This window comes from Chenopodium album, chromosome 22 (genome assembly GCF_948465745.1).
Source record: "Chenopodium album chromosome 22, dcCheAlbu1.1, whole genome shotgun sequence".
Classification (NCBI taxonomy): domain Eukaryota; kingdom Viridiplantae; phylum Streptophyta; class Magnoliopsida; order Caryophyllales; family Amaranthaceae; genus Chenopodium; species Chenopodium album.
This window is the reverse complement of record NC_137855.1, coordinates 12,585,943-12,602,740: the sequence shown is the minus strand read 5'-3', so window position 1 is coordinate 12,602,740 and position 16,798 is coordinate 12,585,943. Positions and strand designations below refer to the sequence as shown.

At 34.4% G+C, this 16,798-nt stretch overlaps 2 protein-coding genes across 2 annotated transcripts; both read right to left on the bottom strand.

Annotated features, from left to right (window-relative positions):
- Positions 1-3,712: 3,712 nt before the first annotated feature.
- Positions 3,713-6,730, bottom strand: LOC145603975 (putative serine/threonine-protein kinase PBL3). The gene is made up of 6 exons (XM_081659939.1): positions 6,583-6,730; positions 4,935-5,209; positions 4,650-4,785; positions 4,423-4,553; positions 4,200-4,314; positions 3,713-4,020 (listed from the first exon to the last, which is right to left on the bottom strand). The coding sequence occupies exons 1-6, from the start codon at positions 6,728-6,730 to the stop codon at positions 3,713-3,715; spliced, it is 1,113 nt and encodes a 370-aa protein (XP_081516065.1).
- A 4,944-nt stretch (positions 6,731-11,674) lies between these two features.
- LOC145603974 (putative serine/threonine-protein kinase PBL3) lies at positions 11,675-13,114 on the bottom strand. Its single transcript, XM_081659938.1, has 5 exons — positions 12,845-13,114; positions 12,620-12,755; positions 12,370-12,506; positions 12,183-12,282; positions 11,675-11,970 (listed from the first exon to the last, which is right to left on the bottom strand). The coding sequence occupies exons 1-5, from the start codon at positions 13,112-13,114 to the stop codon at positions 11,675-11,677; spliced, it is 939 nt and encodes a 312-aa protein (XP_081516064.1).
- Between the last annotated feature and the right edge of the window lie 3,684 nt (positions 13,115-16,798).

Genomic DNA, 16,798 nt, shown 5'->3' with positions numbered 1-16,798 from the left:
AAGAATAAGACTTGAATAATTCTTATCTTACAAAATTTCTAAGATACACTCGGATAAATCGGATTCACTTAGCAAGTTAGTTACTAATTACTATGAGTACTAACTAGCTTTTGGAGTTTTATAATTTATACTACGTGGAATGTCCCTTACTTATACGAGAAACAATTGAAATATGGCTAACAGTGACATTGACTTTTAGTTCCTAGTATGGACATGGATTATTTGGCTCATGGTTTTCCTTTTTCTATTTGGAGAGGTGAATTTGGCAACATAATCTAACCCGATCCTTGATCTCAACCCGACCTATTGACTCGAATGGCCACTCTTATATTTTTATTATTGTTTACTAAGCTCATCCGCTCAAGGAGTTCGATAGAGATCACTAATTTTTTTTCATCAAATTGATTTCGTTTTGGTATACTACGATATATTATAAGCCCAACACGATTCGGCCTAATAGAACGGGTACAAATTTGTTTTCTTTTACTCTTATGTATAAAATTTGGATCCACACCCCATATTAAGTCATAAGATTAGTAACACTGACTGGATGTCTGGATCTTACCGTTATTAATACTCCGGTATAAACTTCCAATCCTCTTATCACTGACTCTACTTTCCAACTAAGAAGGAAATACAAGTATAAATTACACTTAAAATATAGTAACAGAGTTAAAATAAAGGAAAAATATTACTACAAGCATACCTGTATAAGAAGATAACTCTTTCCATCAATAACATTTTTGATAACTTTAAATGTCTGCCCATAATACATCTTGAAATTCTTTGCATCATCAACGGTGCTAATGTTCCCTACCTTCACCGGCGGCGGCTTATCGGCATTTACACTAAACTCCTCCCAATTTATCAATGTACATAGCATTATGAACCATATACTTGTTAACATGATTTCAAGAGCAAAAGGAAATGTATGTTTTTTTTGGTTCTTGTTTTGGAGTTAAGTGTTAAGATGAAGAAAAAGAAGAGAAGAAAAACAGAGTACTCTGTTTTTGTTGGTATTATGTGATTGGTATGAATAATGAGGGCTAAGCCACTTTACTAGAGTTGAGTGGAGAGTGAACTAAGAAGTTGTCTCCATGTTTTTATTTACCAATTTTAATGTAACATTGAGAAAGTCATTCATCTTTTTAGCTATAAGGATGGCTCATTGTGGGGTCCATTTCATTTTATGATAAATGTATGTATTGTACAAGTACTTTGTTTTCAATCTCTCTTACAAAGTATGATTTTCATTTTATAAGTTACAGAGTATAATTTTGATTTATCTATAACACGGAATAAAAAAAAAAAAAGTGTTCAAAAAAGAAAAAAAAAATATATGTATATATATATATATAACCATTTGTACAATTTAATGGTACGGTGGTGCTATAATCTCTTTTTTTTCCTCTTCAAATTTACATACATGGAAGAACAAAATGGATTTAGTAATCAAAAATTCCTTTTTATGAGAAAAATGATTGTAAATTATGTGCAACTTCTAACACAGAAAAATATTTAAAGCCTCAATTGTATATATATAAGCTCCTTAGTTCTATGAGAATGTAGTGTAGATTAAATTATGTATTATGCATTAAAAGTTGCAACAATATCAATCATATTTAACGGAGTACAACCCTGTTTCATTGTAAGTATGCCTATTTGGAATTATTCACCATTTTTTTAAAATTAATATTTAATTTAACCTTTTTTTTTTGACAAAATTTTTAATTTACCCTTAAAATTACATTAAATATTTTCTATTTTATTATATTTCATAGATTATGTAAAACCATACTCACTAAAACCAAGCGAAACATGAACAAACAAAACTTACTTTTGTTACTTAATCCAACTTGAAGGCCAATCGCATCTAGTATTCCTCGAACAAACGGAGAGAAAAATACAAACCTATAACCTATTATACACAAGCCTTCAATTTTACTATTCGTATTAATCTAATAAGACCTCATTAATATATACTCGTATATTACACTCCGTATATAATGTTTGAATGTTTGATTGCATTAAAAAAAGAGGGACATGGGTTTAGAGGAATATAACTATTTGTAGTGTGATGAGAAGCGTACTAGCTAGCCCGTGAACTTCAACCTTTAAAACATTGTTTGTCATTTAGTTTACATCTCTTAGCTTTTTGTTTCTAACCTTTAATTTATTTTCATTCCATTCTCATTCTATCTCTTTACCTTTTTATCAACAACACCTGTAAACAAAACCCATGTGATGTGTACCACCGTTAAGTTCCTCTAGAGTCACAGGCCAAAGTCACCGCCATATCCAAACAATTTTAATGATTTACAATCCAAATTTGTGTCTTTTTTTATATGTTTAGTATGTCTAGTGATTATTGAATGATGAGCTGGATATTTTCAGGTTGTTTTCTTATTGCATGCGTAATAATGAGATGTATATATGTATTTATACTATCGTACTTCTATACAAGTATTTCAATAGACGAGGATCATACCTCAAAATAATAAGATGTATGTACGTGTTAAATATAGACTAAGGTCACACTTGTACATTAGTTAGAGTGTGAGTCCGCTTTAAAAACATAAAAAATTTTACGTACCTCAAAATCATATGATAAAAATATGTATAGTATATGCACCAAGGTCCTAAGATATATATTTCCTATTATTTATACAATTTGAAAATTTTGAATACATAATTTATCAAATGTTGGGAAAAAAAAAATTGCAGTTATCATTATATTAGGGTATGAGATTGGTCCCACCTTGAATTTCTATCACAGAAAGAGCAAGGAGGTTAATACCCACGAGAAGGGATCCTACCTAGGACAAAGCCGAAGGAACTGAAGCTTGCTCCAACTAAAGCTAAAGTTCACATCACTGTAATTGTTAGTATCATGGTCAAATAGTCTTAACTCTTAGAGCATAGCTAATGGATGACCAAGCTAAAGGTGGTCATCATATTTTTTTTTTATTACTTTCTTTCTCTTTCACCTCATTTATGCCCGACTCCCATGCCCATATATTCACATTGGTTGCCCTTCAATTTTATGGGCATTGATTTTCCTTTCCTTCCATTTCCCACGTGAGCTCCCATCAATTAAAAAAAAAAATAAATTAAATCAACTCCCTTTGTTGGACAAGTAGTGAAATACCACTAAAGGCCCACACTCAACAAATGGTCATGGCCATGACCTGGTCATGAACCATTTCTCACCAAAAGTACAACTTTTCATTTTTTAAGCTTTATTTATTTTTCTCTCTATTCATGCAACCTAAAATGAGCGACCATTGACTATAATTTTAATGATTAGCTAATAATAATTAAAAAAAAAAAAAAAAACTCTTAATGATTAAAAAAAATGAAAAAAATACATTTATAAAGTACTTCATATTAGTGTAAATGTAATATTTAACGAATATTCTAAAAGGGCCAATCAAAGATGCAACTTTGATGTGAATGTAATATTTAAAGAATATTCAATTAACAAAAAATCTTTGGTCCTTTGTCAATTTTGAAACAACTAAAGAGCAATGATATAGACATGACTTAATCTCATATACGAGTATAAAATAGCATGCTAAAACTTTAACAAACTAATCCGATTGATCTCCACTGAATGTAATGTTGGGAAAATAAAAGTAAGAATAACAATGTGCAGGAGATTTTTCATAGTTGTACATGTTTAATTAAGGTCTTACATTGATTAATTACATGGTTACAGGCTTACAGCTTCCTGGAGTTTTTCTAAGACCTGTGACATTTCAGGCCTAGAATTTAGATTAGAATCAGTACACTGCAAAGCAAGTGCAGCAACCGCAACTGCAACATTTTCAGGATATTGGCCATCCAATTTGGTATCCATGATTTGGAGCAACTTTCTCCGAAATAACTTCACCCAGTTTAGGAGATACTGATCGCCGATCATTGATTTTTTAAGTGCACGCCGGCCAGTTAGTAATACAAGTAATAGAATCCCATAACTATAGACATCGCTCTTTGTTGAAACACAACCTGGTCCATAAACTAAAGAAACCAATCGATTAGTATTACAATATTACACCCTTGTGTACAACTTAGCTTTAGGTACATGAAGGTGTTTTTAACGTTGGTTTAAGTTTACAAGTTGGTTTGAGTATACTTACATGTAGATATATCCGAGTGTATAATTAATTTTGACAAGATTATATAGACGATTTCCGTACCTGAATCTACAGACTCTGGCGCTGCATAACCCTGCGCTACATAACCCTGCCTTGCATAACCCTGAATGTCCATGACCTGAGGTGCTAGATAAGCTGGTAGCTTCACATTGAAATCCTGTAAGTACGTGAAATATATTAGACAATTGCACAACAACAACAAACAAAAAAAAAAAAGACATGAGAAAAATGTAGGAGTTTGTTGTTGTTTAAACAATGAACATACATCATCTAGCAAGATATTTGATGCATCAAGATAACGAAACACGACTTGTGTGTTGTGAAGGAAAGAGAGTCCTTTCGCAGCACCTATAGCCACTTTCATCCTTGTTTCCCAGGAGATTGGTTGAATTCCATCTGCAACAAAATGTATCAAGACTTCAATATTATAGCAAAAACTCGTACACAAGAAATTAATGGTGTTCATAATATCAGTAGAATAAAGGCACTTACCTTTGAACAAATGGTTTTCTAAGCTTCCATTAGGCAAAAACTCGTACACTAGAAACCAATCTTCACTATCAACGCGATATCCAATAAGTTTCACTAGATTAGGATGATGCAGTTGGCCTATATAGTTTAACTTTGCCTGCATTAAATAGGCAATAAGGAAACATTTCGGCTAAGAAGTCTATTAGGAATAGAGATATGAGATATCGAAAAATATATGTGTTGCTAATAAGTAATAAAGTCCCAGTGCTAAGGAAACAAACACTAATCATACAGTAGTGAACTTACCAACCACTCCTCGTCGCCCTTGAAATCTTCGGATTTAAGGTGTTTTAAAGAGACAGGAATTCCAGTTTCAGGAGTTAAAGGGCAGAGAGTCTGCTTATCAATCCACCCCTTGAAAACTATATCAGAATATTCACCTCCTTCAGTGAGACTGTGGGAATATTCGATGCCAGTCGCAAAGTCGTTGCAGGAGAAGGTCTTTAAACCAGGAGCAGACATTGTTTCATCATCTAATCTTTGAGTAGGATTACTTTGATTGCTGTTTTTGACATTTGGTGCTGAAACAAAGTGAAATTTTGATCTAAGTAACAGATAAAATTTACTTCTCGAATTTTTGCAACAATATCTATCTTTTCTAATTGAAATGTATTCCCTATACAGTATACATAATACATGTCCAAATATATTCAAATACAAGTATATTATGATTGAATATTCTAAGGTGACATTCATATTTAGAATAAAAAAGTAAAATTTTGTTGAACCTGTCAATTTAATGAAATATATTCATATACTCATATATAAGGAAAATTTGACAATTAACACCTTCTATTATGTCCATTTTAGCAATTACCACCTTCTATTTTTTTTTTTGAAAATTACCACCTTTTATTTTCAAAAACATCAAAAGTTACCACCTTCTTGCCCCTCAACTACCATGTAACATCATTTTGGGCTCATTCTTTCTCTTTCCTCCCTATTTCCCTCACATTTCTCATTCCTAACTCGATTCTCATTCCCCCTTTCACTTCTTTTTTCCCCAAACAATCAAAAACACTCCAATTCATTCCTCCAAATCAAAATTGAGGAACAATTATTGGTGGTTTAGGGGAAAAAAAAGTGAAAGGGGAGATGGGAATCCAAATAGGAATGAGAAATGTGAGGGAAATAAGGAGGAAAGGGAAAGAATGAGCCCAAAATGACGTCACGTGGTAGTTGGGGGGGCAAGAAGGTAGTAACTTTTGATGTTTTTAAAAATAGAAGGTGGTAATTTTCAAAAAAAAAAATATAAGGTGGTAATTGCTAAAATGGACATAACAGAAGGTGGTAATTGTCAAAATTTCCCTCATATAATGATGTTACTTAAACGAAGAGATTTTTCATAAACGCCACCTTTAATATGATGCATTATAGTCCCTAAACTAAAGCAAAGGTGCATTTGGCAGTTAAACAAAAACACAAGAAGTATACAAGAATTTCAAAAAGGCTTCAAAGCTTGGGAGGTCTTGGTACGATTGTATGATACGTTGATACATGAACTTTACGATTAAGCAACGTATTCCTAGAAGATTACATAGTCTTGTATTACATAGTTACAGTTTGGCAAAAATCAAAAAGAACCACAAAGTCTTGAAATAATCTAAGCAATATCTAAGAAACTATTAGCTTCATTTACAGAACAGAGAACACAGTTAACAATTAATTGTGGCAATGACCTATTATTTTATCTGGTATAGTCATATGTTTAAACCAATTAAGCTAGCACCAATATACAATAAGGCTAATTTCACCATCAAATAACATGCCTTCAAGAAAATTCAACTAAGACCTTTTTTTTTTTTTTTGATGCAAGCTGGGATTAGATTAATAAAATAGGCAAAATTGGCCGCAACATCCTAAAGTATGGCTTAGGTGCATTGCACACCCTAACTTTGAGTAATAGCCAAAACACCACCAACTATGGTGTTAGGTGCAACGCGTGCCATAAATGAAAATTTTGGACAACTTTTTTCACTGGAAGGAGGTGAATCTTCACTCTCTAGAACAGTTATGTAGTCTTTCACCCACTTAGCATGCATGGATTCACCTCATTTGGCCGAAAATTTTCATTTAAGGCACGCGTCGCGCCTAACAACATAGTTGGTGGTGTTTTGGCTACTACAGATAGTTCAGGGTGCTCAGTGCACCTAAGTCATACTTTAGGATGTTGCGGCCAATTTTGCCAAAAATAAAAGGTTTGTAACAAGGCAGCTGACCTTTTGGCTAAAAACTAAGACCTTCAAACACGCTAATCAACACATTCTAAATGAACTCAAATCTAAACTAATCCTTATGAAAAGACAGGGTACTTGTTTGGTTTTTATGAAAAAAGTCATAGGTAGCCTAATTGGCTTAATCATCCATCATTATATTACACCAAATTGGCGGATCACTCATCTAACTTGACAATGAAACATTAAAAGCTTATTACTACTACCGGTCTAAATTACTCGCAACTTTTAAACTAACATTCTTTAATAGTAAAGGAAAAGGTATAACAAAATTTCTTTACTCTCTAGCATATGTAGTTTGTGAGCTTGTCAAATTTACAAGGTGACTTATGTACCAAAACTACCAATTTTATATTACCAAGCGTCCAAACTAGCTTGGCTAAACATTAATAGGTGTTACATTCAACTTCTCTTATCAATCCATATACTGTATAAGTACTTTGTAGATGTATATACTAGTATATTAATTTCTTGCTTTCTTCTTATCTTTCTAGCACCCTTTCACAAACAACTTTACCTCTAATAATACTATACAATATTCTTCGGTTACACACACAAATTGTAAAGTACAAGAATAAACATGCATAATCCAAATTAGAAATTATGCCATACCTGAATTGGGATTAGAGTTGATAGACTTCAGTGGTGTAGAAGTAGTTATACAATTGCCCATATTATATATCAAACAACGGAAAAAGGGATTGATAAATGAAGCTTAAAGTATTAATTGACACGTTTTGGCTTCGTCCCTAATAACTTCCAATTATACATGACAATGAGCGAATTGGGTAAGAAGCTTAAGCTATATGTAGCAATGGAGGATTATTTCTTGACAATTTCCTAAAAGGAGAAACACATAAAGTCTAAAAGAAATTGTATTTAGAAATAAAAAATGATTAGATTAGTATGAATTAGTACATTAATTTATAAATTAAAATTGACTACATTGACTAATAGTAATAGGTGGGAATGGGAAGAGAAGACCAGGACTCCCCACCATCCCCGGCCATTTCATTCTTCCACTTTCGTTTTTGGATTATTGTACTAGTTTAAATTATCCGATACACTACTACAATCTCATTACGTACAAGCCTTACTTTAGAGGGTAAAGCTAAGAATTTGGATTTGTTCTTCTATAATAATAAATGAAATAAAAAATTAAAATACTCAAGAGGAGTTTATACGTGTTTAATATTAAATTAAACACTCTTTTTTTCTTTAATATTAATAAATTTTTTATTCCATTAAGTAGTTTGATAAATGTTATTATTTTTAATTAATTTTTTTTTTTGGGATAATATAAAATATTGTGAGATATTGTAATGATATGATATTATTGTGAATCCAAATGTTTAAAAAAATCGGATGTACAATAGTGCTAATGTAAATCAATAGCACGTGAGCCTTTTCATTACTTTTTTTTATAGTTTCTCTCTCTTTCCTCACTTATTTCACTCACTACGGAAGCCACCGCCGCCACCACCGCCACAAGCTTGAGCCTCTCTCTCTCCTCACTTATTTTTCACCCACTACGGGAGCCGCCACCACTGTCGCGAGCTTGAGCCTCGTCAACAGTGATCTGACGGTTGTTGAGTGTTTGACCGTTCATTGCTTCGATCGCGACATCAAGCTCTTCGTTCCTTGCTTCCGAAGGTAATGATGGTGACGATGCTTGTATGGTAATTGGAAGCGGTAACAGAAATTTTGGAATCAAAGTAAAATAATAATTGTATGGTTTACTTTTGAAAAAAAAAACAAAAAAAACTAGTGAGATTTTGATACTTTGTTTTGCAATTTGCATATGTAGCTTAATTACTTTTGTGATAAAGGGTCATTTTTGTGAAAAAAGAGTAACTTTTGTATGAAAAAGGGTCACTTATGTTAAAAAAAGGGGTCACTTTTGTTAAAAAAAAAAGGTCATTTTTGTGAAAATATGGGTTACTTTTATAATAAAAAGGGTCACTTTTGTACAGAAAAAGGGTAACTTTTGTAAATAAAAAGGGTCACTTTTTGCAAAAATATTCGATGTACAATATAATTATTGTAAACCGGGGGCATGCAAAAGTTTTTGTATTGTGAGAGCTTGTGGTATATCTTAGGAAATTTATCTTTAGAGAATATTAAGGCTCGCCCCCCAAGTATTCTATGTCTATATATTGATGTAACGTGCCTGTGATATTAAAATATAGAAATATAGAAGTACAAACTTTGTGATTAATTTAACATGGTATCAAGAGCTTAGGTTTTATCCAAATTTTTTTTTTCACCCGTTGTTTTCGATAATTTACGAGTGAAAGGTGTGTGAGATTTTGTGAGACAAACAATGTCAGGAGGTGATGGTGAAGGAGTTATGTCTTCGATAAGTGCAATTACTGGATATATTAAGGATCACTATTATGAAGATAATAAGTTCGTTCTTTTGAGGCGTCATCATCTGTTGCTAGACTATGAGAGATGATCTTTGGACTAGTCAAATAGTCCAAAGCCCTCTAGAATGGATCCTATGAGGTCACACACTTGGGTTAAGCAAGTAAGAGGCCCATTAATGGGTCTCATGAGCGATTAACTAATCATGAATTGGATTGGGCTAGCATAGTTAGACTGGAATTAGGTTTTGAGCTTTTGACATGGGCTCTTATTTAGAGATGGGATCTATAAATAAGATCCATGCCTAGGCCAGGGTTGGATGAATGTAGTCATAATTCACACAAAAATCATGGTATTCATATTATCATCCCATGAATTCTCCATTATCGGCCTCATCGAATTCACCTGATTATTCATTGCATCACCATATTTGCTATTATTGTAGATTTGTCCTCCTATCATGGTATTGGGGTGACTTATAAGTGAGGATGCCCCAATTTCTCATGGTGAGAAACAAAATTTTGTTTCTCATATGACATTTTCGTAAATAAATTAAACCAAATATTTTACTACCTCCGTTTCACATTTTTTGCAACTTTGAAGAGTGCACGGACTCTTAGGCAAAATTTGTTTGTGAGTGTAAGATAGAGAGAGAAAATTAAGAATGCATGTGATGAGGAGAGAAAAAGAGAGAAATGACAACCTAAAAAGGAAAGAAAAGATTAGTTGCAAATAATATGTGTAGCATCCATTTTTGACAAAAGTTGCAAACAATATGAAACGGAGGTAGTAATCAACTTTATTCAACTGTGGAGCCCACAATAATGAAAAAGTTGTTGATTTATTTACAAAAATGCCCTCATGAGAAACAAATTTCGTTTCTCATCATGAGAAACATGGAATTTTTCCTTGTAAGGTCTTGTTGAGCTTGAGCTACTAATGGTATTTTGTCTAGGATATCACCTCCGGCACTTGTACCGCCATTGTTAAAACACATTCCCATATTAGAGAAGGTTGTTGCCCCATAATTTGATGATCCCTTTACTTCTAAAGGAGGCAAGGTGAAACGATCATGCAATCTCGTGCATTCAATTGCAATGTCAATCTTCAAAATTGAAAAGAGAGAACAACAAATTAGAACATTAAAATATGATTAGATTAGTATGAATGAGTACATTATTTTATAAATTAAGATTGACTAAAACTTTCTCTGTTCTTTTTTACTTGACCTGGTTCTTTTATCACGTTTGTCAATGCAAAACTTTAACGATCAATAACTTTAATTTTCCATAAGTAAAATTTACAAAAGTTATATATTATGATAGTACTTATTGAGACGAAATAAAAAAGATCTCATATGAATATGTTTTTCCTTACATACTATTCACAAAAGACGGTCAAATGAGGGGGTGGTGAATAGTGTAAAAGTCAAAGCGGGTCAAGTAAAAAAGAATAGAGGAAGTAGTAATTAGCGGGAATGGGAGGAGAAGGACAACCAACTCTACTATTCAATCAATTAAGTACTCTTTTTTTTTCTAAGTATAGTTTTATTTTAGTAATGTTCAAACCAGGTTTGGAGAGCACCTACAAATTAAGAGAGAGTCCGCTTCATAAATTCATAAGTTGTTCCATCCCTAAACCATGTAGCAATAAGTAGTTCCATCCTTTAGTATCTCTTCTTTTGTCAATGTGAGACACTGAGACTCTTACATTACATGCGTTTTGTGGGATATACTTCCATACCCTCCCTCACATGTAAGGTTCCTTTAACTCAAGGATCACATGATCTATACTTAGGGCATGTTCTCTTCAGCTTAAGTTCAGTTCAGTTCAGCTCAGTTCAGTATAGTTTAGTTTAGTTCATTTCAGCTCAATTAAGTGAATCACATGCAACAGGCCCTTAATGCCATTAAAGGTCCCAAACCATGGACTTGGCAATATACTCAAGCCATCAGAGGTCTCAAATTGTGGGTCTAACTCTGATACCATATTAAATACGAATTTGAATTGCACTTTAAATTAAAATAGAGAGTCCACTTCACAAGTTTGAAGAAGGTTTCATCCCAAATCATGTTCTAGTAGTCTTTACTCTTCTTAATGATAAAAAGAAATATACAAAGTACTTCATATTATTGTATACGATCCTATAAGGGCCAATCACGAATAAACTTTGATGTGAATGTAACTTTTTTTTTTTTTTTTTTTTGTTGTTGAGAAAATGATGTGAATGTAACTTTACAAAATATCCACTTAACTTTAATATCAACATTCGATCTTTAAAATAGTTTCAATTTTGAGATAACTAAAAACATGACTTGATCTCAAATTTTAGATTGATCTCAAATTTTCATAGTACATGTTTAAGCTAGTCTTACATTAAATTAATCAATCAGCTACTGTTTCTTGGAGGCTTGCTAAGACCTGTGATATTAAAGGCCTAGAACTTGGATTAGAATTAGTACACTGTAAAGCAAGTGTAGCAACTGAATATGCGGCAAATTGAGGATATCGGCGTTCCAATTTGGTATCCATGATTTGGAGTAAGTTATTCCGATATAACTTCACCCAGTTTAGGAGATACTGATCACCGGTCATTGATTTTTTCACTGCACGCCGGCCAGTTAGAAGTACAAGTAACAATATCCCGTAACTATAGACATCGCTCTGTTCTGTAACGCGGCCTAATCCATAAAGTAAAGAAGCCAATTGATTAGTTTTAAGCTAGCTGCGTTACTGTGTACAAATGTACAATGTTACACACTTGTGTACAACTTAGCTTTCTAGTTAACCTAATCAAGGCTTTTTTAGCGTTGCTTTGAGTGTACCTCGATCTCGATATATCCAAGTTTATGATTTATTTTAACAAGATCATATATATAGCTAATTTCGGTACCTGTATCTACAGACTCTGGCGCTGCATAACCATGTGTTGCATAACCCTGGATGTCCATGACTTGAGTCGCTAGATAAGTTGATAGCTTCACATTAAAATCCTGCAAGTATGAGAACATATATTAGAAAATTGCACAACATTAGAAAAAAAATTTGGAGTTGTCATTTGAACAATGAATTGAACATACATCATCTAGCAAGATATTTGATGCATCAAGATAACGATATATGACTGGTGGTTCAGCGACGTGAAGGAAAAAGAGTCCTTTTGCAGCACCTAGAGCCACTTTCATCCTTGTATCCCAGGACATTGGTTGAATTCCGACTACAATTATATCAAGACTTGAATATTATAGCATACCCCGGCAATTCTTCCAAGCATAATACACTCGAATTACAAAAACAAAAAACAAAAAAATCTATAGAATAAAGCCTTACCTTTGAAAAAATGGTTTTCTAGGCTCCCATTAGGCAAAAACTCGTACACCAGAAACCAATCTTCACTATCAACGCGATATCCAATGAGTTTAACTAGATTAGGATGATGCAGTTGGCCAACATAATTCAAATTCGTCTGCATCAAGTAAGCTAATGAGGAAATCTTTCGGCTGAGAAGTTTTAATGAGAAGGAAACGAACACAAAACATACAGTTGTGAACATACCAACCACTGCTTTCCCTTGAAACCTCCGGATTTAAGGTGTTTTAAAGAGACAGGAACTCCAGTTTCAGGGGTTGAAGGACAGAGAGCCTGCTTGTCAATCCACCCCTTGAAAACTATATCAGATTCACCCCCTTCAGTGAGACTGTGGGAATATTCGATGCCTGTCGCAATGTCGCTGCTAGAGTAGGCCTTTAAACCAGGAGTAGACAATGTTTCATCATTAGTCCTTTGAGCATTTGGTGCTGAAATATACAAGGCTAATCTCACCATCAAATGTCAAACATGCCTATTAGTCTATTACAAAAATTAAACTTAGACCGTCAAACACGTTAACAATCATATCTAAATTAATCCTTTGGAAAAGCCAGGGGCATGAAAAAAAATCGTAGATAGTCTAATTGGCAGACCATGCCAATCATGCTATGTAGTAGCCGGCTAGCCGCTTGAGAGTAGAGGGCAAGGTAAGGAAATCCTCTTGCTTCCAAGCATATGAAGTTGGCCTGGTGGTTTTTGATTCTTGAACTTACGACCCAAATGTCGCAACGTGAGTTTTCTACCAACTTTTCTATTTTTTATTTAAATAATGAGTTATGTACCAACTTACAACCCAACGTCACAACGTTAGCTCTCTACCAAATTGCATAGGTGTTACGTTTCAACTTTATTATTAATCCAGATACTTCGATATAATATATTGTTGGACTTAATGATTTTATTTGATGATTGATGACACAACCTTACTTACTTACATACTAATAAAGGCTTGATTGTTTAAGTGTGTGATCAGTGCAAAGACTAGGAGAATTAAGTGTCGAGCAAAGATACCATGAGGAACATGAAGGCCAGAAACAAAGTTATCCAAAAAGAAGAGTTCCCTCACAGGAACTGGCGCTTCAGAAATGAAGACTTGAGAAGAGAAGGTTCCCTAAGGGAACAGAAGCTTCAGAGAAGAAGCATCACCAGAGAAGAGAAGTTCCTTCTAAGGAACAGAAGCCTCGGAGTAGAAGCTTCATCAAAGAAACATGAAGACTAAATATTTTATATATTTTAGGATTTATGTAAGTATAAGGAAGTTAGTTACACTCGAAAAATCAGTATGGAATTGGTCTTAGGATAAAATATTGTGCATGCTTGTTTTTAGGAAAACTGTTGCAATTTAAATTTTATCTTTTTCTTAAATTAAAAATATTTTATTTTCTTTCTTTTTCTGATTTTCGGAAAATGTTTTTGACAAAATAAAATCTCCACATTTTCCAAAACTTGCGCTCTACTCTCCCATGACCTTAAACATACATGGTCTTGCACATTGAGGAGTTCATGGATCCTTAATTTTAGGGACATGAACTTCTTAGTGGGTATGAGTAGTGGCGTGATGGATTTGCAGCACAATGAAGTTTTTCCAAGGCGTTTTGTGATCTATAAATAGCTCTTGATTTCTGTTGGAAAAACTCACCCTTGCTCACATAAGTTTTCATCTTTTATTCGAGGTAATAGTCCAATTCCATACAAGTCTATATGAGTGTTCTAAATGTTCTTATACTAGAGTTAAATATCTTTCTTTTGAGTTATAATTTGGGGAATGGGGAAGTTTGAGTGAACTTCTGCATTATGAGAAAGAGAAGTGAGAAAGAGAAGGGAAAGAGAAGAGAAAGAGCAGAGAGAAGTGAGAAGAGAGAAAGAGAAGAGAAGGAGTAACAAGTTGGGCGACTTGTTCCTCGGGGCTTCAAGTTTGTTGAGGAACTTGAAGTAAGAGTCTTTAGTTTGTAATAGGATTTATTGCCCTATTCTAGTGAAGATTCTTTTCCTAAAATCCCAAGTGGTCGTGGTTTTTCTCCTTGATTAGGGCCAAGGAGTTTTCCACGTAAAAATCTCTCTTGCACTTTTGTTCCTTCAGTTTATCTTTCTGTTCCTTTAGCTTACTTAGTTTTAATTCCGCAAAAAGTTTGGCTAAACTCTCATACTACAGTTCAACCCCCCCTTCTTGTAGTATTCATTGAAACAACAATTGGTATCAGAGCCTAACTTCTAAGAGAATCAGGAAACCCTGAAGAAGAAAGGTCTTGGAGAAAATGAATACTCACGAAAAGCTCGAGGAAGGATACTCAACTCAGAGACCTCCTATGTTCAACGGGAAGTTCTATACCTACTGGAAGAACCGAATGGAGATCTTTGTCAAGGCGGAGAACTACCAAGTTTGGAGGGTCATTGAAGTTGGTGATTTCGAAGTCACCAAAACAAACGCTCAGAATGAGGTAATCCCTAAGCCTATGTCTGAATATGAGAAAGAGGATTTTGACAAGATGGAAATCAATGCTATGGCTGTGAAATTGCTCCATTGCGGGCTTGGACCTCATGAACACAATCGTGTTATGGGGTGCAAGAACGCTAAGGAAATCTGGGATTTGCTGCAAATTACTCATGAAGGAACTAATGAGGTTAAACGCTCAAAAATCGATCTACTTATGTCTAAGTATGAAAGATTTGAGATGCAACCTAAGGAAACCATCCAGGAGATGCTAGCTCGTTTTACTAACATCATAAATGAGCTGGTTTCCCTTGGTAGACAGATTCTTACAGATGAGCAGGTTAGGAAGGTTCTCAGAAGTCTTCCACAGGACGAGAGATGGAGAGCTAAGGTGACAGCCCTACAGGAAACTAAGGACTTCACCAAGTTCAACATCGAACAACTTGCTGGTTCTCTCATGACTCATGAGCTACACCTTGGAGTCAACACTGAAACCATGAGGAACAAGGGGTTGGCTCTGAAAACAGAGGAGGAGGAAGACTCAGAAGTGGACGAGGATGAAGCTGCCATGATCGTTCGAAGGTTCAAAAGGATATTCAAGAAAGGCCGCACCTCAAGGAACTTCGGGAAAAAGAACTCCAATGCCAAACCTGACTACAGCTGCCACAAGTGTGGATCCCCAGATCACTTTATCAGGGATTGTCCCCTCTGGGAAAATGATAAAGGAAAAGGAAAGGGCAAGGAGCAAGGAAAGGAAAACTTCAGCAAAGCAAACTTTCAAAAGTCGGACATGAGGAAAGCCATGATAGCAGCTTGGGGTGATTCTGACAGTGAAGAAGATGAGGATGACCAACCAGAAGAGGAGACAGCCAATTTGTGTCTGATGGCCAAATCAGATGATGAAAAGGCCTACCTTGAGGAACTCCACAAAGAGGTATTTCTTGATCCTAAACAGCTTAAAACTCTCTCTAAAGATGTCTTAATAGATTTGTGTCTAGAAGAAGAAGAATTCTTTAGAGAAACTTGTGTGAATTTGAATAAGTGTGAGAAGGCTCTTAAAGTTTGCAAGGAACATGGCACTTGGTTGGAATTGAAACAGCTTATGCCAAGTCCCAAAGCAAATTGCAAGAGCTGAATATTAAGTATAAACACATAAAAGAGATAGCTGATAGAATCAAGAATGAAAGTATTCTTCTGAATGTTGAATTAACTCAGTATAAGCTCATGAATTCTGATATCAGTTCTAGCAGTTCCTCGAGTGATCAGTTGCTTAAATTCAATGTTGATTTTGAAAATCCGAAAAATGAACTTTCGACTTTAAGGAATCAAACAGATCAACTTGAAAATGAACTGAATGCTAGAAAGGATAGGAGTATTGACCCAAAAGTTATACCCAAATGGATTGCTGAAGCTCAAGGAAAAAGAACAGAAGGACTTGGTTATATGACCAAGAGAAAAGGTAAACAAAAGAAATATGTTGAGCTTCCTAGCATGAAAATGTGTACTTTTTGTGGTAAGACTGGACATCTTTATGGTCCATGTTGGAATAGAGAAGAAGCTAATAAAAGGAATGTGAAACAAGTGTGGGTCAAGAAAACTGATATTGCATCCACGTCAAAGGAACCCAAGGAAACCTGGGTTCCTGATTCTAATGCTTAGTTTTCTTGCAGGTTCTAGTGAGGGGGAACAACTCGTGGTATCTCGACAGC

Coding starts and splice junctions, on each gene's coding strand:
- LOC145603975 (XM_081659939.1), bottom strand. CDS start 6,730: ATGCATGCTAAGTGGGTGAAAGACTACATAACTGTTCTAGAGAGTGAA. Junction 5,210..6,582: donor TGTTTTGGCTATTACTCAAA/GTTAGGGTGTGC, acceptor ACTTTGTTTCAG/CACCAAATGTCAAAAACAGC. Junction 4,554..4,649: donor AGAAAACCATTTGTTCAAAG/GTAAGTGCCTTT, acceptor ATTTTGTTGCAG/ATGGAATTCAACCAATCTCC.
- LOC145603974 (XM_081659938.1), bottom strand. CDS start 13,114: ATGGTGAGATTAGCCTTGTATATTTCAGCACCAAATGCTCAAAGGACT. Junction 12,507..12,619: donor AGAAAACCATTTTTTCAAAG/GTAAGGCTTTAT, acceptor ATATAATTGTAG/TCGGAATTCAACCAATGTCC. Junction 12,283..12,369: donor CAAATATCTTGCTAGATGAT/GTATGTTCAATT, acceptor TCATACTTGCAG/GATTTTAATGTGAAGCTATC.